The sequence below is a fragment of the Pleurodeles waltl genome, chromosome 2_2 (genome assembly GCF_031143425.1).
Source record: "Pleurodeles waltl isolate 20211129_DDA chromosome 2_2, aPleWal1.hap1.20221129, whole genome shotgun sequence".
Classification (NCBI taxonomy): Eukaryota; Metazoa; Chordata; class Amphibia; order Caudata; family Salamandridae; genus Pleurodeles; species Pleurodeles waltl.
This window is the reverse complement of record NC_090439.1, coordinates 1059315793-1059343773: the sequence shown is the minus strand read 5'-3', so window position 1 is coordinate 1059343773 and position 27981 is coordinate 1059315793. Positions and strand designations below refer to the sequence as shown.

At 42.0% G+C, this 27981-nt stretch overlaps 1 protein-coding gene across 1 annotated transcript in view; it reads left to right on the top strand.

Annotated features, from left to right (window-relative positions):
• The window catches only part of FAM135B (family with sequence similarity 135 member B), a 1130658-nt gene that overhangs the window by 1094975 nt on the left and 7702 nt on the right, over window positions 1-27981 (top strand). The window contains exons 17-20 of the mRNA XM_069220795.1: window positions 3575-3672; window positions 6040-6191; window positions 8560-8670; window positions 24343-24456. Coding sequence (XP_069076896.1) covers window positions 3575-3672; window positions 6040-6191; window positions 8560-8670; window positions 24343-24456 — 475 coding nt within the window. The remainder of the gene's footprint in view (window positions 1-3574; window positions 3673-6039; window positions 6192-8559; window positions 8671-24342; window positions 24457-27981) is intronic.

Genomic DNA, 27981 nt, shown 5'->3' with positions numbered 1-27981 from the left:
GTTCAAGATGGTGGCAAGAACAATACATTGGACCAGGGAGGGTGGGAAGCATAGGGTAAGGACATGGACTCAACAAAGTGCAGGAGAGAAATGGGCAGGGGCACCAGATTGACCTTACAGGATAGACGTCAGGGGTTGCAGCAGCACAATACACCACACAGAGCAAGCGGGACAGCAGAGCAGTGGGCAGGGGGCAGGGCAGGAGCAGGAAGATGACCATGGAAGGCAGGCGGGATGGGCACTGGAAGCACATCACACCATGGAGTAAAATAGTGAAACTATAATCCATATACACTGATGGAGGGAAGTAGGAGGATCTTAGGTGCAGCAAGCTGATCACGCGGGGCAGGTGGGATGGGCTGTGGTAGCATAGAAGACCATGCATGGCAAGCGGAGGGTTAGTGGCATCACAACAGCCGTGGTGGGCAAGAGGGAGGGGGCAGGGACATGCACAAAGGACTATCGGAGACAGAAGAGAGAGATAGGGGCCGGACATAGGCAAGAGAGGACAGGGGAACAGACCACACAGGGCAGACAGGAAGAGCAATTGTAGCCCAACAGAGTATGGAGAGCAGAAGTGAGTGGCAGCAAGGTGGACCATGGAGGGCAGGAGGGTGGGGTGGGCTCATGGAACTCAGACAGGCAGGGTGCAGGTGGCAGGGACAGGCAATAGCCATCTGACCATGACAGATAGGTGGGAGGGGCAGATCCACAGAACACTCAGATTAGCTAGGAGGGGCAGTGGCAGGCCCATGGAATATGGTGGGCTTAAGGAGGGAGCAGGGACATACACATAGACATCGGAGGCCAGGGAGGAGGAGGGGAGGGGCAGCAAGCTAAGCATTGAGGCTAAGCGAGAGGGCACTGATGGGGCATAGAATTCGGCAATGGAGAGCGGGAGGAGTGGGCAGAGATTTCAGCATATAAGACCTTGCAGGGCAGGAGAGAGGGTGCTGGTGCAAGGACTCAGACAACAGATGCAAGCGAGGAGGTGAATGAGGCAGCAAGTTAACTGTTTAGGGCTGGCAGGAAGGTCAGTGGCAGAGCAACTGCCACATAGGGCTGTAATGGGGGAGTAGGGACACAGACTTGGACAATGGATGACAAGGAGATGGGGGAGGAGCAGCACACTTGGGTGGGGACCGCACAATGCCAGGCCAGGCCCTGCACCCAATGCCCCCCCACTTTCTGCGATGAGCATCTTACTTTGTTGTGCAGGCTCATATTATAACAATGAGACTGATGGATTTTGGCAGCAGCACCACTGGATTGTGGGAAACGGAGCCCAACTCCACACCACATGACAACTGTCAGCCTAATCCTTCCAGCCTTCTTGCAGTACCTCACAAGTACCCTAGAGTAGAGGTGATTTGTGGCAGCCTTGCTCATGACATTCGTATCTCTCTAGGAAATCGTGGTGGAACATATCTTACACTTTCTATCGATTGCATTTGTCTCACACATGCATAGACAAACAGAAGCAGAACTTGGTTCAATTAATTTTATTCAATCAACTGCATCCTAGATACAAAGGCATGTACTGCAAAAATAAGGATAATAAAACATGATAATAGCAGAGCGGTGACAAACAAAAGTGAAACAAAAGAAAAGTCTCACCATAGTGTCAAAATGCTAAGTGTCAGAAGTCCTACCTACACCACTAAGGCTCTATACTAGAGCACAGCAGTGTTAGCCCTAATCCGCCCTTTGGGACCCTTGGGAAGACACCATCCCCCTTACCTGAATACGGTAGTAGAGAAGTGGGCTGTTGTTCTACAAGAGTCTTCTCCCTTGTGGGGAGAAAATATGTTCAGTCTTAGCAGACATGTGCAATGAAGCGAACAGCATGCAATGGCAACTTCTTGCTGGAATTTCCCTGTAACGTATGGAGAACAGAGAGGTGTTTTTATAATAAAACATCTGATGTTCTGAGAATACTGCTTTAACATAAGAATACATATGTTTCCATGAAACAACAGGGAATGTGATGTTCTGCTTTGTATTGACAACATTACTGCACACAGATTTGAGCAAGCACAGTGTGCTAAGAAATGAAAACATTTTCTAAGCTGGGCAAACAACGGATAAAAGAAAAAAAACATCACCAAAGAATGAGGATTCTGCTAAAATAATAACATTGATTATTTTCTAGGCTAAAGGGCACAAGCTGTGTACTAACATAACGTGTAATGATGCTAAAGTAACATCAACAACTTAACATTAAAAAAAACCTAGAAATTGACGGCGAAAGAAAGGGTACAGGGATGTTATAGGTAGGAAATAGAATACAAAAACCTTAGAAATTCATTAAAAAAACGAAGGTGCTGATTTAAGAAAAGTGGCGCTGCACCCAGTGAATACGGTCGGCGTAAACCTGCATGCCTACCTGATGGCTAGGAAGAGCGCCCTGTTGTGGCGGTCTTCAGCTCAGGTGCAATACATCTAAATATGACAGGTGAAACACCGTCTACTTGAGGGAGCACTTGGGTCCACTGTGGATTGGCGGTAATAAAGTCAAGATATAAATCATGCCCAAAGATTTTTGCCATTTGTTACGCAAAATATTTCAGATTAGGATATGCACAGTGCCATCCTCGCCAAGCTGTAAAATGACAGAAGCCTTTCACCACTCCAGGCACAGTATTACAGCTTTGCATTGGTAAAACGCCATCCAAGTCAACCTCTAATGAGTAGAAGCAACCCTTGACATGTGTTTTGCTATCATTATAGCTAGAAAAACCGACATTTGAGGTGAGCAGATTTAGAGTGTTGCTGGTGTTGCAAGGTGCTCCTTAATAGAGCTGCTCTCTAGCTAAACTTGGGTGCTACCCAAAGTTCACTCTTCTTTTTTGCATAATTTATGCCTCATTCTAACTCTGAAAGGGTTTTTGTTTTGACTTAAACTGGGTGCCTTGGTTGTGCCTTGTGTCTGGACAAAGCTAAACCTCACTAAAGAGCAGTCTTTTGATATCTCCCAGACCCGTGGTACTACAGAGGCCATATATAAACATACATTTTCAATATACATTTTTCAGAAATTACTGGAAGGGTTAACACCAAATCAAAAACATATGCTTTATAGGTAAGGTTCTAGCTTTCTGCAAATAAGGTATAATTCTGTTCTGCAGTTTTTCTGTATTGCTGTTCAATTTTCCTATGGAAAATTGCATGGGGAAAATGCATTTTGGAACCCCCATTTTTCTTGATCCACACTTGATGGATCACTTCAAAACTTTCCAGGAAGGAGCTGAGGTGGATGAATGTTATTTTAGAAAGTTTCATGAATCAAGCCATAAACTCCATTTCCTATGGAAACCAGGTCCTAAGCATTGCAACACAGTAGCAGCTGCCACTTTGATATACACATACACGCACACACACATATTTATATTTTGTTATTAATATTCTATCAACCTTTAAAATGTATTTTGCGGATTCAGAAATGATTTCATTGAAAATTACAAAAAACGTTCTATTGCATACAGCACATTTTAGTCTATATTTGTTGTATGTTTGTCACTGGTTACAAAGGAATTCATTTAAATGCCACTTTCACCCTGAATTCTGTTCACAGAATGATACTTTTGCTGATTTTGATGCAATGACAGACCGGCTCATGGATGAAATCATCCAGCATATCCAGTTATACAATCTCTCAATAGCCAAAATCAGGTAAGTTTATAAAGATAGTTATTGTCATACGAGGTTTCTTTTTAGAAAAATATATTGAACAAATGTAATTTTCAATGCACCCACCTGATGGCGTCCACTTGAGGAATTTACTTAAATTATAAACTTCTGACAGTGGTTATATGTTATACTGTGACTCATCTGCAGGAGTAATCTTCAATGCATTGATTGCTTTGTAACAGAGTTTCAAGAAAAAGCACTGACTAAACTAGATTATGAGATTTTCCCAGATGTATGAGAGAATATCTCTAAACCTCTGAGGTCACTGTAAAAGAAAAGTGTTTTCCATGGTAGGCCCCGATTACTGCAGTTATGTTTTTTCTTCAACCAAGGGATGGATAGTGCTTGCTCATCCAGTGTTATATTTCTCAGAGTGTGAGGTTGTGTCACTTTTCTTCCCTGTTACACTGTCTCATTAAAAGCTAGGTGTCGCCTGCATACATTTAAACTTGAAATTAAAGATGTGATTCTGTGCACAGATGGTTGGACAAAGGTTCTTTCCCCTTCTGTCCAAGGGGCTCGACAACCATAGTGGTCTAGTCCGGTCAAGACTAGAAGGGAAAGTAAGAATGAAGATGGCGATTACTAACAAACCACAGAGGAGCAAAGCATGAGAGTAACATAGAGAAAATAAAGAGATCCATAAGTAATCAAACACAGGGTAATTTATCTGCCTGCGTAGCCATTTGCCTGCCCATGTGAAATAATCATAATTTTCTAATATGTGTGGGACGTTTCTAGGACTACAAGTAAAAAGTTTTGGCAAAACTTGATAACATTTGTGGTCATAAGTGTTTTCAATTATTGTGCCATAAAATATCACAAAAAAGTATCTATCTATCTATCTATCTATCTATCTATCTATCTATCTATCTATCTATCTATCTATCTATCTATCTATCTATCTATCTATCTATCTATCTATCTATCTACTCTACCTATCTATTCACTGAAAAAAACAAAAAAACAAAGGTGAAAGGGATGGTATAGTTAGGTGAAAATGCCATTTAAACATATTGTTTTAAATTAACAAAACCTCTGAAATGTTCCATTTATTCTTATCTCACATAACTATAACTCATAGTGTAAAACAATTATAATTCACATCCCACCATATATTTTTTTCACCAGTTGAAAATCCAAATTTATAGGTGCACTTACACAGGTAACATTGCCCTTGGCCATTTATTTGAGCATGGGGACCAGATTCGTTTGACTAAGTGAGATTCTTTCACTGTGGGCTCCATGTTGTTTTAAACCAAATATATACACCAAGTCTTACAAGTCCTAAAAAAGTGTATCACATTGCCACCTCACAATTCATGGCTCCAAAACCCTATACCTGATGCAATTATGGGGAAAGTGGCAGATGCATCAGCAGTGGACCTGGGCTTTCAAAATGGAACTCGAAAGGCTCAGCACACTGGGTAAGTGTTGGATGGAATTAAAGGCCAGTCTGGCCATGCTTTCAAAATGTAACAATGAAGTGGAGAAAATTCTCGGTTGTGCCTTAAGGATATGTCTAAGGTTTGAAAGGTGTTTCAAAAACTTTTGCATAGTGCTGGTGCAGCCTCATATTTCCCCTCCAGGGTATTCTATATCCAAGGTGTTCTTGTGCCTTATCCCTTGATTTTTACCCTTGATTTTTACCAATCAAGATTGTTCTGGGGCACCAGTCATTGAGAAGAGCAGGCAAGCCTTAATACTGTTCTGCTCTACTCTCCTGTCTCAGTAAGCTGTTAGATAGACTATCTGAATCAGTCTAGCTTGTCTACCAGATGCTGAAAGGCGGGTATGGCAGTGTGGCTATATGTAATGCCTGTTCTTGGAGCTTAGGTGTTTTATTTATGGGGAGGTCATTCGATAATTTGCTCCTCTCCTCTGTGTAAACCCTTACATGTTTGAGTATTACGTATCCTATGCATCTTTTCAAAGCACTGGCATCCTAAAAACCACAACATCAGTTGCTCCAACTGGTCTGCAGTACTGCTAACCTGTAGGGTCATGGGTAGTGAACTAGATAAAAGTATTAGTTGTAGAATGATTCTTTTTTGCCTTTGTGTTTTATGATTTTGAAATGTATCTCTGCCAGATATTCATCAAATGCAATGTTTGTTTTTGGTAACGATGTAAGAGATGTCCGTGGAGTAATTAGAGCATAAAATGAAAATGTGCATTCCATATGCCTTACACTGAAGAAGTGCTGCAAATGTTGTATCTTTTGCAGACGTAAATTCCGGTTGAGTTTTTCCCAAATGAATCTTAAGAGTTGCATGGTCTATAAGTCTCAATAATTTGTCTTTCCCTCAGTAAAAGGTTGTTCAACTTGGTTTTTATATCTTTGAACAGTTTTATTGGACATTCTCTGGGCACCATCATCATCCGATCAGTCCTTACCCGGCCACGTTTTCGATATTACCTTAACAAGTTGCACACATTCTTGTCTCTCTCTGGACCACACCTTGGAACACTGTATAATAACAGCACTCTTGTTAGTACAGGTAAGTGTTCATCTAAAGCAAACTTCTTCTAAGTCACCATACCCCATAGATGCATTACTTTTGTGAATAGACTTGACTAATATGCACAGATATAGCCACTGAAGTTTTGATTTTTGCAGAATATGTTTCTTCTCTGCATAAATGTTGTTAACAAAGACAAACATTTGAAAACATTCACATAATATTCTGGTGATTGCCTACCAAACATGGTATGATAAATTTCAGAGCATTAGGGTTCTGAAGTGTCCCGGGCGTGTCCTTCTAATGTAGGCTTGCAAGATATTGCTAATTATGTATTTAACACTCTAACCGGTGTAATGTTCATTAAATGCCCCAAACCTGAGTTACAGACCTGGGCAACAGGTGGGCACCTTCAATGAGACAAAGGGCTATTTTTGGAACATTTCACCCACTGAGTATTCCATGGTGTAAAATAAGAAGGAAGGAACAATAAAAACATGCAATGGAATATTGAAGCAGGTCTGTACCAGCCATTATTGGCCATGAGGCACTCCAGTGCTTTGACTGGTGCTCTCAACATAACAATATTCTAGTTAAACAATCTTAGCCAAAGGAGAAGGCACTCGCAGGTAGGAATTGACCAGAGTAGAGTCAGAGGAACCTATGGCCCCTATTCCACCCCAGTCAGTACCTTCCCGAAAGTGCTCTTCAACTTGGATAATATTCCTGTTGTAAATAAGACCCTAACATTGCAGGTGAAATTCACAAAATTATTTTTATATAGTGCATTTTTCAAGGGAGTTTTTAGGTGGAAAGTTGTAGCAGAGCTTGGTGATAATGCTCCCCATGTTTGTTCCATTGAAATACATCATAGAGATTTCCTGGTTGTGAGGCTTACAAAAGGTGAATATAGAAAAGGTGATCACAGGTTTTAATTGCAATGTAAATCATTTATTGGTGGTTACCTATTAGTGTAAGAATTTCACTATGTGAAAATGCTAACCTGCTGTTGGAGTTTGATGAATCACGTTTGAGAGCTACTGTTTTCTTACATGGTCTTCTCATGGAAATTATGATAACTCCATCAGAAGCTAAAATGAGGACACATGTTTTATAGGTTCACAAACAACTTCCTCAGACATGAAAAAAGTCAGATATGTTGAGTAACACATGTACTTACCACGGTAGGCTGTATTAGTGCAAATATAAAACAAGCTCATTAAAAATATGCCTAGGCAGGTATAGCTTTTTAGATATTTGAGGCACATTATATTTTAAAGCTCTGAAAATGGATAGCAAGATTCCTACCTAAGTCCAGCATCCCCGTTATACACCTATTTCCTCAGATTATCCATCCTTTCTCTCACTTAATACTTCCCTAATTAAAAAATAGGAATATTGTGCTGGACATTTTTTTACCTTCCACTTAGATGTGTTTCAGTAGATTTTTAGAGACACAAAGGAACTGGTGTTTGAGCATTTAACTTTTCTTTTTAATTTCCCCACTTCCTTTTGCCAGTAGTTGCATCTCCCTGCATGAGTGTGCACTGGTTTCAAAACTATTTTCATTGTGTGCTTTATAGAAGGAAATGATAAAATACTACATTCCACAACATTTAAAAAAGGTAAAATTACAAATCTGACAGAATATTGAAGATAAGTTTTAAAACACGGTAAACACTGTCATGTCTATCACAAGGCTTATAACACCTAATCTATAATATAAAAAGTGAAAGGAATGTCTTCAGGGACTCATGTTTTTTCACAAATTTGTAGTAGCCAAGATAAGAACCATTCTCATGTTCACACTCTACACAGGAAAGTGAATGATTCAAAATCAGTCTTATACAGCAGCATGTCTCTTGCAGGCACAATCAATGAGCTAGGTGAACAGGTGCTAACTATGAATATCCTGGGCAGATATTGACTGCCTAGGAGCTAATCAAAATGCAGCATTTTTGGTATTGTAAAGTTGTGTGTTTTACAATACAAAATGTTATTCATCCTGACACCAGCTGTAGAACAAGGACCTTAAATCATAAACATTGTCACACTTGTTAATTTTTAGTGTCTGATTTCTGGCCATGGTTAGGCATACAATTGTTGTTATGAAGTGCAGAAGTATGATGCCAACACCCTAAAATACAGTCCACAAATTCTATGTAATATATAGTCCATAACATGTATGTTGTGGCATACCCTGCTTTTATAAAATGGCAAATATACCCCTAAAGTGTTTTCTTTTTAAGGTGATGTATTTAATGTATTTTCTTTATGCCAGAAGAACATTTTTCACATCACTGTAAAGTGTAGTCACTCAATATTCTCAAAGGCACTTTAGGTTAATTGAATGAATCAACTGATAACAAATTCCCTTTAAAAACATAAACGTCTTTTTCAATTCTAGGTTTGTGGCTAATGCAAAAATTCAAAAAGTCAGGATCCCTGCTCCAGTTGACCTTCCGGGATAATGCAGATCCAAGAAAATCTTTCCTTTATCAACTAAGCCAGAAGCCAGGTTGGTGAAGTTTTAGGTTGCTTGTGAAAAACTTAGAAATGTCCGGCAAGAATCGTCTGACGGACTTTAAGAACACTTTTAATTAGTGCTTATTGATGCTTATCGCTTTATTTGTTTCCACACTTACAGGTAACAGTTTATTATTTTTATGTCAATATTGGATTTAGAATTCAGTTTAGTTAAAAAAAGATTTAAAGTTTTATTGATTAGTAAAAGTCAAACCAGACATACACATTTATACATTTATGAAGAGGTTCTCATTTATTGTCCAGCTCTACATTTACACTTTGAGTAGTAAAATGTGACGTACACTAAAGCACATTTTGTAATTTCATTTTTAGCCATTTTGATTTTAGCAATTCAATATATATTAACAAAGAACTGGACTATTTTACACTTTGTCAATCAACAATAAGTGAAACATTTGTAAGGAGTTTGGAAGGGTTCTGGTCATTGAATGTAATACTTCACTACAACAAACCTTATGGTTACACTTTACTAATTATAGTTTAATCATAAATTATCCTCACTAAGGGCCTGATTTAGATGTTGTCAGAATCGGTCCCGTTGTCAGTTTTCCATCAGAAAATTCGTCCACAACCTTGGCGGCTCACCCACTCTATTTAGATGTCGGCGGGACCATAGACGAGAGACCGTCTGAGTCCTGCTGACTCTTCCATGAATTTACTCCCATGTTGATGGTGCCACTGGAAATAGCAGTGGGACTCTAGCCAGTTGTCTCACTGAGCCAATCACAATGTACCCACCCGCCAAGGTGACTGTGGAGGGGAAACCTCATTACTTCATTTGGCAGATTGGAAGGAAAGTGAGGTAGAAACCTACCTTTTTCTCATTTCCAACCTGCGTTTCACACTGGAACCCAAGTGGACAGGTCATGCCTTTGCTGATGTAACTTGTCCATGAAGGAAAATGACCTCGTCATTGCCAGACTTGAAGGTGAGTAGTTCATATTACCTGTTAACGTTGGCTTGTCAGAGGCTTGGGACAGGTGCATTGACATACATGTCCTGTAAAAAATAAAATATCTGTGTAATGCATATGTTTGCATTAGATGTGTCTGTAAGTTATTGCCACACACCTGTGCAAATACCTTTTGTTGTTCATAATAGGATTGTAAGTGGCTGGTAAATGTTGTGTTGTGGGTGAATTGAAAAGGTACATGGTGTGAATGGACTGTGTAGTGTGGTACACAGGTGAACACGTGGCCATAGTACCTTAGGTGTGTGCTGCTGGCATTCATTACACAGCCACTGGCATGTGACATTGTTCAACACCTACCACAACCGACCCCCTTTGGCAGGAAACCACCACTGAAACAACTCCAGTATGACTGTGAAACCTAAATGTGGTCAGCATTAACCCACCTTCTTGATGGTGATAGAGTAACAATAGCCATCATGGGAATCTACTGCGCCAGCCGTTGGAGCCTCAGCCGCAACACATCTAAATATAGTGGTCAGAACTCTGTCGTGAGATTGGCGATATGCAGTCCATTGTGTGCCAGCGCAGGAGAAAGGACAGGAATGCATCGAATTGCCTTAAATAGGCACATTTCTGCCCTTTTTCCCCGTCATGCAGTGCAGAGCAGCAAGGTGACTCGCTGCACTGCGTGACTTGGCCATATATATAGCCCTCAGTATTTAGCCTCCTGAGGTAAGCAAATGAGTACCATTATGTTGAATGCTACTCTTAGAATTCTACAGTATGGTGAATTTTGCATTGGAAAGTGCTACGATAAAATCAAAGTAATCATTATTGTAACAAAGACTTAAAAATGTCCTTTGTGTTGCCTATGATAAAAATGTCTAAGTACCTGCCTTTTATGTTAATCAGTTCTAAAGTGCATGTGCTCTCTCCTTAAAACATGGTGACATTGGCTCATACCCAATTGGCTTATTTAATTTACTTGTAAGTCCCTAGTCAAGTGCACTACATGTGCCCAGGGCCTGTAAATTAAATGCTACTAGTGGGCTGCAGCACTGGTTGTGCCACCCAGATAAGTAGCCCCCTAACCATGTCTCAGGCCTGCCTCTGCAGTGCCTTTGTGTGCAGTTTCACTGGCACTTAGACTTGGCATTTAAAAGTACTTGCTAAGCCTTTAACTCCCCCTTTTCTACATATAAGTCACCCCTAAGGTAGGCCCTAGGTAGCCCATAGGGCAGGGTGCTATGTAGGTAAAAGGCAGGACATGAACATGTGTGTTCTATATGTCCTGGTAGTGTAAAACTCCTAAATTCATTTTACACTGCTGTGAGGCCTGCTCCTTTCATAGAATAGCATTAGGGCCTCCCTCATATACTGTTTGAGTAATAGATCCTGATCTGAAAGGAGTAGCCAGGTGATATTTAGTATGACCAGAATGGTGATACAAAATCCTGCTTAATGGTGAAGTTGGATTTTATAGTACTATTTTAGAAATGCTACTTTTAGAAGTGAGCATTTCTCTGCACTTAAAACCTTCTGTGCCTTACAATCCACATCTGGCTAGGTTTAGTTGACAGCTCCCTTGTGCATTCACTCAGACAAATCCAAACACAGGATGCTTAGTCACACTTGCATATATCTGCATATTGAATGGGTCTTCCTGGGCTGGGAGGGTGGAGGGCCTAACACTTACATGTCAAAGGACAGTAGCCTGCCCTCACACAAAGGACTGCCACATCCCCTACTGGGACCCTGGCAGACAGGATGGACCTGAAAGGGGACCTTGTGCACTTCTAAGCCACTCTTTGAAGTCTCCCCCAGTTCAAAGGCACATTTGGGTATTTAAGTAGGGTCTCTGACCTCACCAACTTAGACACTTCTGAACAAGACACTTCCTGGAGAATAGAACCTGAACCAGAACCTGCCAAGAAGAACTGCCTGGCTGCCCAAAGGACTCACCTGCCTGCTTTCTGATAAGGGCTGCTGCCTTGCTGTTGCCCTGCTGCCTTGATGCTCGCTGGCTGTGCTGAGAAGTGCTCTCCAAGGGCTTGGATAGAGCTTGCTTCCTGTTCCCTGAAGTCTCAGGACCAAAAGAACTTCATTCCTGCAACAAGAAATCACGTTGCAGTGAAAATCGACGCACTGCCTGCCAGAAACGAAGCACAGCCTGCACTGCGATGAGAAAATCACTGAACTGGAACAACGCAGCCTGACTTTGTAAGGAGAAGATTGATGCAGCGCCAACGAAGTGATCGTAAATTTGACGCACAGCCCACTGGATCGACGCACAGCCGAGCCGGAACGACGCAGCCTGACTTCGTGAGAGGAATCAATGCAGTGCCTGCCTTGCGTTAGACATTTCTGTGCAACGCCCACCGGATCGGTGCAGCCCCTGTGACTTCGTCCTACCAGCGCCGGATTTCAACTCATCATCCCCAGGGCGTCTTAAATCCCCGCAACCCAAAGAATATCCAAGTCCAGGCACCAGAAATCAATGCAAAGCCTTCCCTGTGTGAAAAACAAACAATGCATCGCCATGTGCGGCCTGAGAAATCGATGCACACCTCCCTGTTTTCCATGCCTTTCTTCCTCTGCGGTTACTTGCGGAGATTTTGCACGCAAACCAGGTACTTTGTGCTTGCAAGAGACATTTGTTGCTTTTAAGAGACTAAAGACACTTTGGGGGTGATTCTGATTCTGGCGGGCGGCGGAGGCCGCCCGCCAGATTTCCGCCCTCCATTATACCGCTCCGCGGTCAGAAGACCGCGGAGGGTATTATGAGTTTTTCCCTGGGCTGGCGGGCGGTCTCCAAAAGACCGCCCGCCAGCCCAGGGAAAAACTCCCTTCCCACGAGGATGCCGGCTCGTAATCGAGCCGGCGGAGTGGGAAGGTGCGACGGGTGCAGTGGCACCCGTCGCGTATTTCAGTGTCTGCAAGGCAGACACTGAAATACTTTGCGGGGCCCTCTTACGGGGGCCCCTGCCGTGCCCATGCCATTGGCATGGGCACGGCAGGGGCCCCCAGGGGCCCCGCGACCCCCCCCTACCGCCATCCTGTTCATGGCGGCTTTCCCGCCATGAACAGGATGGCGGTAGGGGGGGTCAGAATCCCCTCGGCGGCGCAGCGAGCTGCGCCGCCTTGGAGGATTCGAAGGGGCAGTGGAAAACCGGCGGGAGACCGCCGGTTTTCCCGTTCTGACCGCGGCCAAAGCGCCGCGGTCAGAATGACCAAGGGAGCACCGCCGGCCTGTCGGCGGTGCTCCCGCCCCCGTTGGCCCTGGCGGTAGAGAACCGCCAGGGTCAGAATGAGGGCCTTTATATTATTTTTACAGTGATATTTCAAAATATACTTATTGGATCTTAATTGTTTTGACCTGCATCTTACCAGATAAATACTATGGGGGTCATTACAACCCTGGCGGTACAAGACCGCCAAGGCTGTAATGACGGAAGCGCCGCCAACAGGCTGGCGGTGCTTCCCAGGTCATTCCCGCCACAATGGCCCCGGCGGTAGTAATCCGCCAGGGCAGCGCTGCCCAGGGGATTACGAGTCCCCCTACCACCAGCCTTTTCCTGGCGGTTTGAACCGCCAGGAAAAGGCTGGCAGTACGGGGAGTCGCGGGGCCCCTGGGGGCCCCTGCACTGCCCATGCCACTGGCATGGGCAGTGCAGGGGCCCCCAGACAGGGCCCGTGCAGATTTTCACTGTCTGCATAGCAGACAGTGAAAAGCACGACGGGTGCAACTGCACCCGTTGCACGGCCGCAACACCGCCGGATCCATTTGGAGCCGGCTCCTGTGTTGCGCCCGAGATCCCCGCTGGGCTGGCGGGCGGAAACTAGGTTTCCCCAGCGGGGATCTCCAAATGGCCGCGGCGGGGGTATGGCTGCATTGGCGTCCGCCCGGCGGTCCGATCTTGATGAGGGCCTATATATTTTTCTAAACACTGTGTGGTGTCTTTTTGTGGTGTTTTACTGGGTTATTGCATGATTTATTGCACAAATACTTTTCACATTGCCTTCTAGGTTAAGCCTGACTGCTCAGTGCCAAGCTACCAGAGGGTGGGCACAGGATAGTTTCGATTGTGTGTGACTTATCCTGACTAGAGTGAGGGTCCTTGCTTGGACAGTGGGTAACCTGACTGCCAACCAAAGACCCCATTTCTAACAGGTTGGATGATCATAATGTTGCTACATGTGTTCTGCTCTTAAAAATAACCTTTTTTGACAAAAAAGCAGTTTTAAATTCCTTTATGTGGAAGTCAGCCTCAGATACATAGCAATACTGACAGCAGTGGAGGAGACCAGGATGGATGACACAGGAAATAGGTCACTTTTCAGAAAATAATAAATGGAGAAAATGTGTAAACTTTGGTTTAAATTGAGAATGGTCTTTACCTAACACTGGCTAGTTCGGCCTTTAAATTCCCAGTCTCAGAAAAAAAATACTGCTTGGTGTGGGTGAAGGTGAGACTATTTTCCTGCGTGCTGCTCTAAAGGTCATTAGAGACAGATGTCTCAGTCCTGAACTTAAATCTCTGGAATGAGAATTAGCTATTTTTTTAGTGGCGCTAGTCTCTGTCTGGTGACAGCGTCCTGCGGAGTCCACAACCAGCTAGGAAGCTACTAGGCTTGTAGTACCTTTGTCTGGAGTGCTAAGCACTGGAGATATAGAAAGCTGTGTGCACCTGGGAGTGATGCAGTACACCAGTTATAAAAGAACATTTAATTCTGCCTGTGTATGCAACACACCTCCCTTGTCACTAGGAAAAAATACGCAAAATTACACGCAATTACCGAAAATGAAAATCCTTTATTCACTGCTATATTTTAATGCAAAATGCGTCTTTGCTTCAATTGTTGATTCAAGGACTCAATTTGCACTGGAAATTGCCGCAACCAACATCTGGTATTCTTCTTTTTTTTTGTGTGCATTATCACTGCAGTCCGTTGTTACAATTTAGTCACGCACACTGACATACTTAAAAACGTTGCTGTAATGGAATATTTTCAAGAAATTCGTGTAAAAAGATTAACGTGAAATTCCTGAAATTATTCGAATTACGCGGCGTACTATTTACTGCTTAACCATAACATTATCTTGGTTATGTTGCAGATCTATTACATGTATATTTCTCAGAAAGAAGTCGTGCAAGATACAGCCAAAGGATGATTCGAGCAGAAAATGTTTTTCGGCAAATCTTTTTCTGTGCAAACCAGACTCCTTCGGTCAAACACAAAAAAGTACTTAATGCAAACGTTTGCAAAAATTAATGTTACGAGAAAGTCGAAACTTTTGTGAGTTTCATTAATGTAATTTAGGTGCATATTTATATTTGGCTTGCAGCATTTTAGCATAAAAAATGTTGATGCTAAAACGACGCACAATTTTGACGTTGGACCCGTCTAGCGTCAAAATATAGGGGTTAGCATCATATTGTGTATGCGGCAAACTACTTTGTGCTAATTAGATGCAAGGTAGGCGTTCCAGTCCACAATATCACACTAACCCGCCTATGGCCATATTTATACTCTGACGCAAAAATGACGCGCACGGAGTAGGTGGACCAAAATATGGGCGCTAAGCCTGCTTAGTGCCATTATTTAATGCCTGGGTCTGACCAGGCGTTAGGGGACCTGTGTACCCACACCATAGACTGGGCCCACAGATACCCACCCCAAGCCCCAGGAACACCCCCACCCACACCAGAGGGACGCCATAGGATGGGAGACCCCATTCTGGGTAAGTAAAGGTAAGTATATATATTTTTTTTCTGTGACATTGGGGGCCCCTTACATGGGGTCCCCTGCCTGGCCCTGGGTATTATGACCTTGTCCAGGGGACACTGGTCCCCTGGGCTGACCATTGGGGTGGTGGGCATGACTCCTGTCTTTCCAAAGACAGGAGTCATGTTTGGATGGTAGTTTGTCAGAAAATACCGCTAGGCTGGTTAGTAACAAGCCTAGCGTCATTTCTGGCCCACTAGCGCCTTTTCCCCTCCTGCCATCACCCCCGGCTGGCGTCTTTTCTTTAGATGCTAACCTGTCGTTTGCCCTACTGTGCACCATTCCATAAATATGGCGCCAAGCTGGTGCTATGCAATGGTGCTAGCAGGCGCTTTGGATTTTGACGCAAAACTGCATTAGCGCAGTTTTGCGTCAAAATCCATGTATAAGGGCCTTAATTTTCCCTCAGGCCTTATTAGAAATCTCTTGCACAATTTTTTTGCCCCCCCCCCAACGGTGCAGGCATAATGTAGCGCAAAGGGCTCCAAAGTGGCGCAACACATGCATTACGCGACTTTGTAAGTATGGTGCAGCGTTTTTTTGACCATCTAACGCCACATTAGAGTAAAAAAAATAAAGCTAATGTGTTGTTAGGTTGGAGCTGGGGCTCTTAAATCAGCCCCTTACATTTTACACTTGGAGCCAGTATTCCAACATGTAATAGCAAAGCTGACTTCAGAACAAAGTGAGTGTGAGCTTCCACATTCTGAATTTAGAAAGTGTTTTTTGAATATTAAATGCATTTATATTTGAGGCCAAAAACTGCTCCTTGAGGAGTAGATTTTTCTCCATCTCACACACAATGATTTATTTAATCACAGTTATTGGGTTGAATAATTTTGCAAGTTCCACTATAGCAAAAGGAGGAAAGACGCCCATTAGCCAATAACGGAATTGCAAGGAGACTGGTTCTACTTTTTTCGCTTCAGGACTCTTCGCATTGGGGCACGGGGGCTAAGGGGGTTGTTATGGTTCGACAATATTATGTCACTTAACAGATAACTGTAAAAAAATATATAATGATGCATGTTTTCGAATTGTAACTGAGTATGTGGTATGCTAGGACAGAACTGGTTCTGTGTTGGCAATTTCAGTCAAATTTCAAATTAACACCTTTTTGCTTGGTTTTATCTGTCTTTGAGGCATAGATAGTTCATAACTGAGCTCACTAAAGTCTACGCTTGCACATTTTGCCCGGATCAGATACAGCAGGTCAAGCCTGCTGAAGTTATCTGGATAATAAAATGTACAATAATTGCTGGGACAGCTGAAATTTGGTATAGTAACAAAGAATACTGCTTGTTATGGCCAATTTGCGAGTTTAAGCTTGAAATACAATGCGTTTAGTAGACTTGGTTAAGACCTCATTCCATGGTGTCATTGTTTACTGATTCCATGAAATACCTCATGTTCCTTCAAGGCACTTGTGATCAGATTCTAAACATACTACTATTGAGTAAACAGAACATCATCGTTTCTATGATCATGAATGAGCGTAGCCTCTGGGAAAGGAACGTGAAAGGGTGATCATTTCTAGTGGTCACAATTTGGTGGTCACATTTTGTATAACATTTAATATGATTAATTTAATTTCTGCACTGCAAAGCATATGAGTAGAGTGCATCTTTGTATATGACATATAATCAACGTTTTATAAATATCTATTCTAGACTAGCATTTTAAAGGTATTATTTTGCATAATCTGAGACAAACTATGCAATGATGAAGAGAAGTGTTCTGGAAGCTTTTCAGTCATAACTCTTTTGAATTTGCTGAGTTCGAAGAGTATGAAGATGGGATGTGTCAGGGGTTGGAAATTTTAACTTCCAATAAATTTTTATTAGGGGTTTCATTTGAGAAGATCTGACTGTGATGTCATTGTCTTGGAATCTGTGATTCAAGGAAGGTTTACTTAGTGAAGAATTAAGACCCTTTCCTATCTTTAGAGCTGAAATGAACCTTCTGAGGTACAGACCTCAAACTTTTGTGTGGTTCTATGCTGTCACACCTCTTTTAGCAGAATATTCTACTGAATTTTTGTTTGCAGACCTTTCTCAAGTATTCCTTTAGTGTTAGAATAGATAGGGTTAAATGGTTAGGCAGGAAAACGTGGTTCTAGTCACCAAAAATCATAAGCGTTTCCCGATCTTTTGCATTGTTGCAATGGAAACTATAGTCTGGTATATGCTAACTAGGTTCAACATTCTACAACACATTAATTCCTCTTTGGTGATTTTATATATTTACACTATGGTATTAAGACTCATTTGTGTAACATTGATTTTGAGTCTGTAGCAAATCCTTTAGCCATATGATTTGACCCCGAATGTTATTATGTGACATTTGGATTGTACAGAAATTGTTTAATTAATTTGATAACTGTTACTCTTCACCACTCGGGGCTGAGAAGGAAAGAATCATCGGACCCCATAATTAGTAAAAAGGCTCCAGGCTCTATCAATCACATACAATATTTCATTTTTTTAGTGCAGGCACATTCATTCATGTCGGGCTGTGTATCACACTTGGGTCCTGCTTATGAGTTTGTTGGAACTTGGGGAATGGTAGACTGGCATGCATATTATCCTAATGGACTGGTATCATGCCATCCAATTATGAGTTAAGCTCCATGGAGTGGGGAATTACCTTGTGAAAACAATCTTTCCAATAATAAAACCACACAGAATTCCTAATTCCATGTGGTTTATCACATAAAATTACAACCTGCTCTGAGCAGGGGGTAAATGTAAGTGATGACCTTCAGAGTGAGTAGCGGAGTGAGAGAGGGGTATTGGGGGCAATTGTGAAGGGAACTGGAACGTAATTTGTGACAGGAGAACTATTGTATACTCTCTCTTATTTAAAAGAGCACAGGGAAAGAGGCTTGGCTGCTCCTGAAGCCAAAGTCTCATGTGTTTTTTCCGACCAGAGTTAATGGCCTGAAAACGCAGGTCCTGCTCTCCTACACCTGGAAAATCTGGATGTTCAAAAAGTATCAACCCAGAATCAGATTCAGGTGAAGTGAAATTCCATGCAGTGAGTTTGCTCTGCCTGATTCAGAATCAGGGCCTACATATGCTGTCATAAAGCCCCTAGCTTCTCTATAGGATGACACTCTATTTATTTCAGACTCTTATCAATGATCACATATTCTGAAACTGTGATAGTTCCAATGTTGGAAAGTTCAGCTTTAACAATACTTCCATTTGTGGTCTCCCCTGATTTTCACCCTTTTCTGGACATTATTTGTACCTGAATTCAGAACTCTGTTGGCTGCATCCATGCCAATCAATACCACAGTGCATGTTCTCTGTGTCAATTGGTGTATTTAACTCTCCAGTTAGGCCTTTGTAAAATGGTACAGAAATTGCCCTAGTGGCATGGAACCTCAATGTAATATGTGGGCTGCAGTGTGTATTTACATCACCCACATATATGACAAACATTTCTGGCTACCAGAAGCATCGCTGTGCTCTGGCTGTGCTGTAGGTTAGAAGTATATATAAAGTGTCACACTGAATATAAGGAATAGTGTACAGTCAGAGTGGACACATTCTCAAATGCTGTTTCACTGTGTAGGTTAAGTTATTTGTCTATTAATAATCCTAAATCTGATTGCAATTTTTGTCTGTACTTGGGAAAATGCTAGAAAAAAAGTGGCTCAAGGATTTGTTTAAAAAAACGAATTTAATGGTAAAAATAAATTGTTGATACCTTTAGCAGAAAAATAACTTTATAAAAGCCTGAGCCAAACCTGGTTTCATGCCAATTTGTCATTGAGTCCCACTTCAGGCATAAAGTCATAGTTCCAGCTGGTTAGTGACCCTGCTTAAAGAGGAGAGTAGCTTGGACCCTGGGCCCAGGAAGGCAACAGTGTTGTCAGGACATGGACATTTAAGAAAGACTGAGCATCTGGGATGGGACCGGAAGATTTCATAGATCAAAGGCCAGCCTTCACACTTTCTCCTTTGACTTGGAGAAACCAAATGGGGCTGACAGGATTTACTCCTATTAATTCCCAGGGTGGTCCTAGACTTTAAGGGACAAATTGACAAGCCCCTAGTGCCTTCCTGTGTCACATTAGCATCATTGTTTTATGCCAATGTGGCGTTAGGAAGGCTTTTGTGCCACGCCGTATTTACAAAGGTGGCACAATGCTCGCATTGGGCCACTGTGCATCCCCTTACGCCACATTATGACTTTGCAAGCTTAATGTGTGCAAAGGTGTGTCCTGGCACTAGGAGGCATGCAAAAATGGTGCAGTGAAATCTTCAGGATTTCACTGCGTCATTATTGGTATCATTTTTAACAACTGTTCAAATAGGCATTAAAATAACTCAATCATAGAAACCTGTGGGCCTCCTTGCACTTTGCTGCACTACCTGGTTTTCCCTCAGTCTCTAACTCAGTAAGAGGGAAAACCAGGTTTTAGCCAGATCTGTTACTTGATCTAAATAGAGGAGTGGCTAAGGGTAGGCCCGATTCATGCCTCTTACAGTAAAGTGAAGAAGTAATGCAAAGGGTAGTCTAGGACAAGAAAGCAGACAAAATTTTATGGGAAAAATGTATCCAGTCTCTGTCCTGTCCACATGATATGGCACCTCACTGCCACCTCCTCAGAACATGTCTGGACCAGTGAAGATAAGTCCCAATGAAAGAATATGCTGGTGTATAGAAAGGGTGGAAGGACTCATGATTATAATGGGCCTGTTCCAGGAGCAAAAAAAAACAGATGGACTGTCGACTCCAGGAGGACGCAGCCATTCAGAGAGGACTGGACCCTGCAGAAGTCCTGAATGGGACATGGCGGAATGAAATCCTGCCTACAGGAGTTGGGGGCTGCAGGATTGATCAGAAAGACATTTTCCAGCAGTTTAGATAGGTAGAGTGCACACATTGTGGGTGATTTATACAGCATCGCAAATACGCTCAACTGGACCACACACTATCTGCTCTAATGGAGCCGTGCATAGCTAAGGCCTCCTCCCTTGGCTTGTTGGAGGATTTTTTAAACTGAAAAAGTGATTAAATCCAAAGGTAAAATTTTGGGGCAGGACAAGGAAGTATATTTATCCCAACTATGAAACAAACTCAGCAGCTATGAAGTTCAACTATGTTCCGCTCTCAGATTTTGGTACCAAAACCAATGGCTTCTATGGAAATTCAATGACAATCTAGCTAACTTCGAGGGACCATCACCAGATACGGGCTTGGATCTTACCCCACTGGAAGAATCTGAACTCCACAAAAGTAATCTATGTCCCAAAGTAAAAACTGTTTTCATATGACCTCCTCTCCCGGTCAACTGCAAATTGATATTTTTCAATGATTCTTTACTATCGCTAGACAATTCTTTTAGTTTAAAAACTTTAAAAAATTATTTGTTCACCCCTCTCTGATTTTAATAATTTTGATATTTGTGATTCTTATATTTTTCTGCTTTTTAAAATGTCTATGAAAATGTTATTGTATTGTTTTCTTAACTTTAGATTTGTTGGTATTGTTTAAACGTAACACACATCTCTGTTGCTGCTTGGCCAGAGCTACAAGGGTTGAGCAGAGTTTCAATGAGGCTTTAGTTTGAACGTAACAGTGTGGGTTATTAAGATGGTGTAGGTACCTCTTTCCTAAATAATAACACATTGTCTAACGGTAGCCCTCTGGAAAATGAAATATAAGCGAGAATAACAGTAATCTCTATTCACAAAACAATTTTCTTGTGTAAGTTCAACGGAGTAGGCCTTTTTCACAGAATAATTTAGAAGGTTTATTACCTTGCCTTGGTGAAGATGTTGAATTTATTGAATTCACTAACATTTTGAAGGCTCCGTTAAGCCTCGGCAACGTTTTTTAAATTCAGAATTGATATCATTCAGATGTATTTCCTCATGTGCATTAGTTCATAGTGTACAATCGTGTATGGGAAAAGAACTACCAGTGTGAGCAATTACATTTTTTATATCTGCAGTATGCTAACTTTTGTGCTGTACTCTCATTGATTTTGAAGGTGTTCCATTTCCATTATTGCACTGGAAAACAATGAACAAGTCTACTTCCCGGGAAAGGAATGGGTCAGAAAATACTGTAGTTTTCGAGTTTGTAGGTGTTCCTACATTTTGCAATGTAGCCCTTTCCTAGACTGCCTACTCCTCACCCTGGATTGTGATCTGTTTGATTTGTTTTTGCACAATAATACACTATCTTGCAGTCAGAAATATTGTATTTATGCAGCTAAATTAGGTTAATCATAACACAATGGGGTTTATGAATTGGGCCTTTTATGTTCAGACAACAACCTGCAATTCATTTCTAATTTTATGATACATATTTACAAACACAGTATTCACTGGAACCTATTGGTCACAAACTACTATTAATTGGGAGCCTGTACATGTTGGAATAATGTTTCCATGCATTTAAATCTCTTTTGAATAAATGTGATGAGCAGTTCCCATGGACTCCATTTAAGCCTAGAGTCTGCTACTTTGAAATTGGTAATACATTTTTTTGAATCATAACAACACAGGGACAAAATATGTGGAACAGAGGTCCAGACCTTTGACAAATGTTTTACAACAAGGCCGACCCTCCTAAGTATTCCTATGGTGCCTGATACCCTCAAATATTAGACTGTCAAAGACCCTCAGGAGAGTTTGTAGTGTGTAGCATGTACTAACAAGTGTGATTGTGATAGTTGTGGCACAGAATTAGGTGCCCTGAATTGCAGGAATAATAACATGTCCACATAGATTTCTGCATACGGATATAGAAATTTGGGGGCCTATTTACAGGGCCCTTGCACCACCGCAGCTTCATATTTTGTGAGTCTTCTGGCATCACTTTTCATCCCTGAGCTCCTGCTACCGGCAATGATATGCAAGGTAGGCGTTCCTGGGCAAAAAGTCACCCAGACCTGACAGAGGGAAATTTACAACATTTCACTGTGTCATTCTGCGACTTCACTGCATCAATAATTTAATGCCTGCTCATTTGCACTCTGCATGTCATCACCACACAACTCCAAGTAAAGTAGTATTCTATTGCATCACATTGGTTCAGTTAATGCAGGTAGTATGAAGAATGACTCAAAACACAGGGAAGGCAAGTGGGGGGTACATGCCATCACACATCTTACCAAAGTAAAGATCCAAAACTCAAAAAGATATGGTGGCTATGCAGTACTTTTTACATCAGCATTATAGGTACAAATCACTAATACCTAAGTTACAAAGATTCTGGCATGGACAGGGGAAAACACAGGAGAAGAAGAAAGACCAATCTTTTTGGAATAGGAGACCTCACTCACATAAAGTGATATGCCATTTTGTATACAGTCTTGGGCCTAGATTTGAAATCATGATGCAGATCTAATTTACATGAATTGAACAAGTTGGACTAACACACCTAAACACAGTGATTGGTAACTTAAAAGAGCAAGACTGGAAACAGGATGCAGTGATGACACCCTGACATGGAGTAAGTTGGGAACCCTAGTATTAGCCTTTGGAGCAATCTAAGTAAGTGTCATATTCTGACAATACTGAATGCTTTCTACTAGAATATAAGAATAACTGTCCCAGATCGTTACTGCATGAAACTTACTCATATACGATGTTTTGGAAGCTGTTATTTATTTAAAAAAAGATAAAAAACTAAATACAGGGACACACAAATCCATAGTGATAGCAATAAAATAATAAATGGCTTGATGATCCTTCAGCAGTGCTTTGCTTCTCTAAGCATTCTCAATGCCCAATCAATTTGGTTCAGAAGAGTAGCCTTTGCTTGTAAATCCTAAGAGGAAACCCAAAATGTGTTGGTTTGGAAAATGTATTAGGTCGAGGCAGTTGAAAGATCAGTTTTAAATAGTCGTTACAGCATAAGGCAGCCCACTGAATTTTGAAAATAGACCTAGCCAGTATATATGGGTAGCCAGACTGTCCTTTAGGTCCAAAAAGTGGGTCAATAGTTTAAACCATGTATTGAAACAAATAGGAAATATACAACACAATGATCAAAGTCAGAAGACCTTCTACACATCCGCAAATGAAGATGATTAGAAAAATTCTGATGGCTCTGCCAAAGAATTTGACACTTATTTCGACAGAAGATTCCTCAGATTAGTAGCACACTTAGGCCAAATATTTATACTTTTTTAGCGCTGCATTTGCGCTGCTTTTTTACGCAAAAGCGGCGCAAACTTACAAAATACTGTTGTATTTTGTAAGTTTGCGCCGCTTTTGCGACAAAAAATGACGCAAATGCAGCGCTAGAAAAGTATAAATATGGGCCTTAGGCCCATATTCATACTTTTTTAGCACCGCAAGGCCCATATTTATATTTTTCTAGCAAGGCATTTGCGTCATTTTTTGACGAAAAAGGGGTACAACCTTACAAAATACAATTGTGTTTTGTAAGTTTGTGCCGCTTTTGGGTCAAAAAGCGGCGCAAATGCGGCGCTAAAAAAGTATAAATATGGGCCTTAGTCCAAACCCATTTAGGTGCTTTTTACTTAAATCAGGTTTATGTCTGACAAGAATGATTAATTTTGTATTGTTTATAAAAGCTCAAAGTGTAGGAACTCTGTTGAAAGCAACCTATATTCACATGCTTGACATCTTCTCTGATACTCACCTAGGTACACTCAGTTTTGCAAATCCAGTTTAATTTTCACGTGGACATTTTAGGTATGTGTTGCATATATGACGAGTAAATATAGCAAATAAACGTGTATCGCCAATGTATTGCTTTTTTTCCCAAAATTATGGGTACTTTACACAAACATTGCAATTTTTTGAGGCGCGAGTTTTATATAATTTGTGAAAATGTCACGTTGATGACCCATACTTTCCAAGTTCCTCTTGTTACCACTCCTGACATCAGCACATAGCCTATGGTTAGTTACGATATTAATGGTGTTTTTCATCCGCTGCTTTACTGCAGGTCTACAATATTTTAAGAATGTTGTGCTCGTGGCTTCTCCTCAGGACAGATATGTGCCGTTTCATTCTGCAAGAATAGAAATGTGTAAAACAGCTTTGAAGGATAAAACTACAGGTAAGGTACACAAAGCAACACTGTCCTGCTGTTTATGACCTTTAATACATTGAGTTACAGATGGGAGGTAAAAATGAAATGTTACATATTTTTGATTGTCTACCCATTTGTGCTGAAGAAAGATAAAAAATTGACATTTCCATAGCATTAGATGATGTAATAATGATGATAATAATGCTAATTAAAAATATTGGATCACTCATAGTGATAATTAGATTTATTGAATGCTGGCAAATAATCTTAGTCTGTATCCATTGGAACATTAAGAATTAAGTTGAGCTAAAATGGAACATTGCTAACCAACAATGAACCAACAATGAGAATTAGTTCAGAGCTCATAAATGTGAACATTTATTTTGATAATTAGTATTCATGTTAATATAAACTAAGGACAGTGAGGGACGCCAAGTATTTTTGAACCAGCACTCAGTTTTTGCATACGCTTGGAGTGATCACCTGCTGCAGATTCCATGTTTCTCCTCAACAAGGGAAAAGACAATTAAGATGAACTTTGGGTCAAATGTGTTGTCTGTTCACCTAAAGTTATCTGTCCAGCATCTGTCCCTATCTATAGATTGGCTGATTTGGCAGAATAGCTGCACTTGAATAGTTTTGTCCTCTGGGGCCTACAAAACATATACCATAACCTTGAACTCATCCACCAGCAGGCATAAGTCATTCCTTAACAAGGGATTCCCTCTTGCTACCACTACAGGGGTAATATTATGGAATGTGCCTCAAGGGTGCAACCGCAGGAGGTCCTGCTTTGTAGGCCCCATGACACTTTGGCCTAAAAGAAGGAACTAAAGACACTTGTGCCACCCTTTCTGTAATACTTTTATTGCTGGTATACGTGTAGCACCAGTGCTATCTTAAGAGGGCATTTCTCTTATTTGCATGGGGGTGTGTCTCCATGCAAATGAGGGAGTCACTTTGCCTTTATGCCCAGACTGTGCTACAGGTGCACAGACAAACATGCCATTAGTAGGTGAGCTTCTTGTCAGTGCATCCCCTGAGGGCAGCCCTCTTGAGGTTTGAAAGGGGATCCATGGTCCACCCCCACAGACATCTCCCTACAGGTAGGTGTAGTCTACTCTTTGCACCCGCCTGCAAGAGAATCTCCAATTTCTTTTCAGTGTTGCCATCGGCATTGAGAAACACAGAGAAGCTTGTAAAAAGCTGCTCCATACTTCACTTGAATGCACTGCCCCAGTGCAATGCAAGTTTGCGGTTCACCCTCGGGCCACCACATTCATCATAAAAGGGCACACTTTCCCTGTTTGCTCCCGGTGCCCCTATTTGAAGGTGTGCCATAGTGCAAACAGGGAAAGTGTGCACTCTTTGTAATACGGATCCTGGTACCATATGATGCTCAGGTGCAGTGGCTCAGCACAGAGCAGAGTGCGTGACTTTTTAGTCTGAGCCATCTAATGCTGATACATATAATTCAGAAATTGCCCAAGTTAATGAAACAACCTTAGCCATAACAAGTCAAAAACAGTGATCCAGGATTTCCTTTCTGTGTCTCTGACTTGTTCAGTCCAAAGTACATGTACTAACTCATATAATTCAGGCTATATTTACTCAACCCTCAGGGTCTTCACTGAGCCTGCCTATCTCATCATTATACAGCCACAAGAGTTCTGACAAGATGACTTTATGACTTGTGCAAGAGCCTCTGGTAATGCACTCTGGCATGCAGTGAACTTCTCCATGTTCATTTTAAGAAACAGGCAGTTTCAAAGACCAACAGAGTCTTCCTGAATTCAGTGGCCAGCATCCTAAAGATACTTTTCTGTACTCAAGTTTTTTGTCCATCTGATTGAATTCAATAAAACTGGGTTTTAATTGGCAGAGGTATGCAACCTGTCCAAGTAGGGACCATAATCGTAGTCAGGGTGTCACAACACAATCTTAATTATCCTGTGCTCACCACCCGGTAGCTTGGCAGAGAGCAGGCAGGCTTAACTGAAAAGCCAATGTGTAAAGTATTTGTGCAATAACTCAGACAATATCACAGTGAAAACACCACAAAAAAGTACTCCACACCAGTCTGGAAAATGAGATAATATTTATCTGAATAAAATGAGACCAAAGTAACAAAAATCTAATATGCACAAGCAGACTCAGCTTGCGGTGTGGAAAAGGGGTCGGGGCACGTAGTGGGAGGCGGAAGAGAAAAATTATATTAAAAAAAAGAAAACTTACATGAATCGTGTCACATCGCCTCACGCTGGTCTTCTGGCTCCACTACTGGCACAGGCCCACAACCTCCCCTGCAGCCAATCCAAATGCTGCTCTAATGCTGCTGGCAGCATGAAAGCAGCATTAGGATTGGCCGGAGCGCCCTGGCTTGGCGCTCCCAGGCAGACTGGGAGCCGGTGCCTGCTTTCTCCAACCCAGCCCTGACAGCTCAGTGCACATGTGTGTTTGGCTGGCCTGAGACAGCCGGCCAAACACAAATGTGCACTGAGGGGAGTCCTGTGACCTCCATCTACATGCTTGTAATCACCATGGCCCGCCCCTTTAAAAGTAAAACAATAATAAACAGAGTTTATTATTGTGTTTATTTTGAAAGCTTTGCAGCTGCTGCTGCTGGCGGGGGGTGACGCTCCTCCGCTATAGTGGAGGAGCTGCCGCTGTGCACAAGTCAATATATTAAATTACATTTTTTTTAATGAGTCTTAATCCACAAGAATCAGTGTTTGTATCCTTTTAACACACAGCACCTAGGATGCATCAAAAATAACGATGCAGAGGGCCGCAGAGGAGGAGATGTGTCGAAAAGGAAAGTGGCGCGCCGATTTTTTCGGTGCGGCAAAGGTGATGGGTTGTTTCTTTACACGCTGCAAGGCAATGCGTCAGTTTCCAGGAGCGCAGCCTTGGCTCCTCACTGCAATAAGGGGATATTTTGACACCCAGGGACAATGCATGGAAAATCCAGAACACGTTGAGAAGAGGCAGCAGGCGCTGCGTCCATCCGGCAGGCGATACAGTGTTTTTTGACTGCGACGCAGGTGCTGCATCAGTCTGGCAGCCGTTGCGTCGAATTTTGCAGGCGTTGCATTGATTTTCAGACGCACTGGATTTTCATCTCTTTGGTGAAGTCTTTGATAGCCCTGAGACCTCAGAACAGGAGGCAACCTCAATCCAAGCCCTTGGAAACAAGTTGTGGAAGAAGGCAGAGTCCTTCCAGCTGAGTCCGGCGTCAACGGGCAGCAGGGCAACAAGCAGGCCAGCAGTCCTTTTAGCAAAGCAGTCCAGATGAGTCACTTTGACAGAGTTCAGTTTTAGGTCCAGAAGTGTCTGATTTGGTGGGGTCACAGACCCAGTATATATACACCCAAAAGTGCCTTTGAAGTGGAGGAAAACTTAAAATAGTGGTTTTGAAGTGCACAGGTTCCCTTTTGAGGAGCACTGTGGGGGGTTATCAGTCCTTTGTTTGAGGTCAGGCCACTTGCCTTTGAAGTGTAAGTGACAACCCTCCCGCCCTTCCTGTCCATGAAGACCAATCAGTATGCAGAT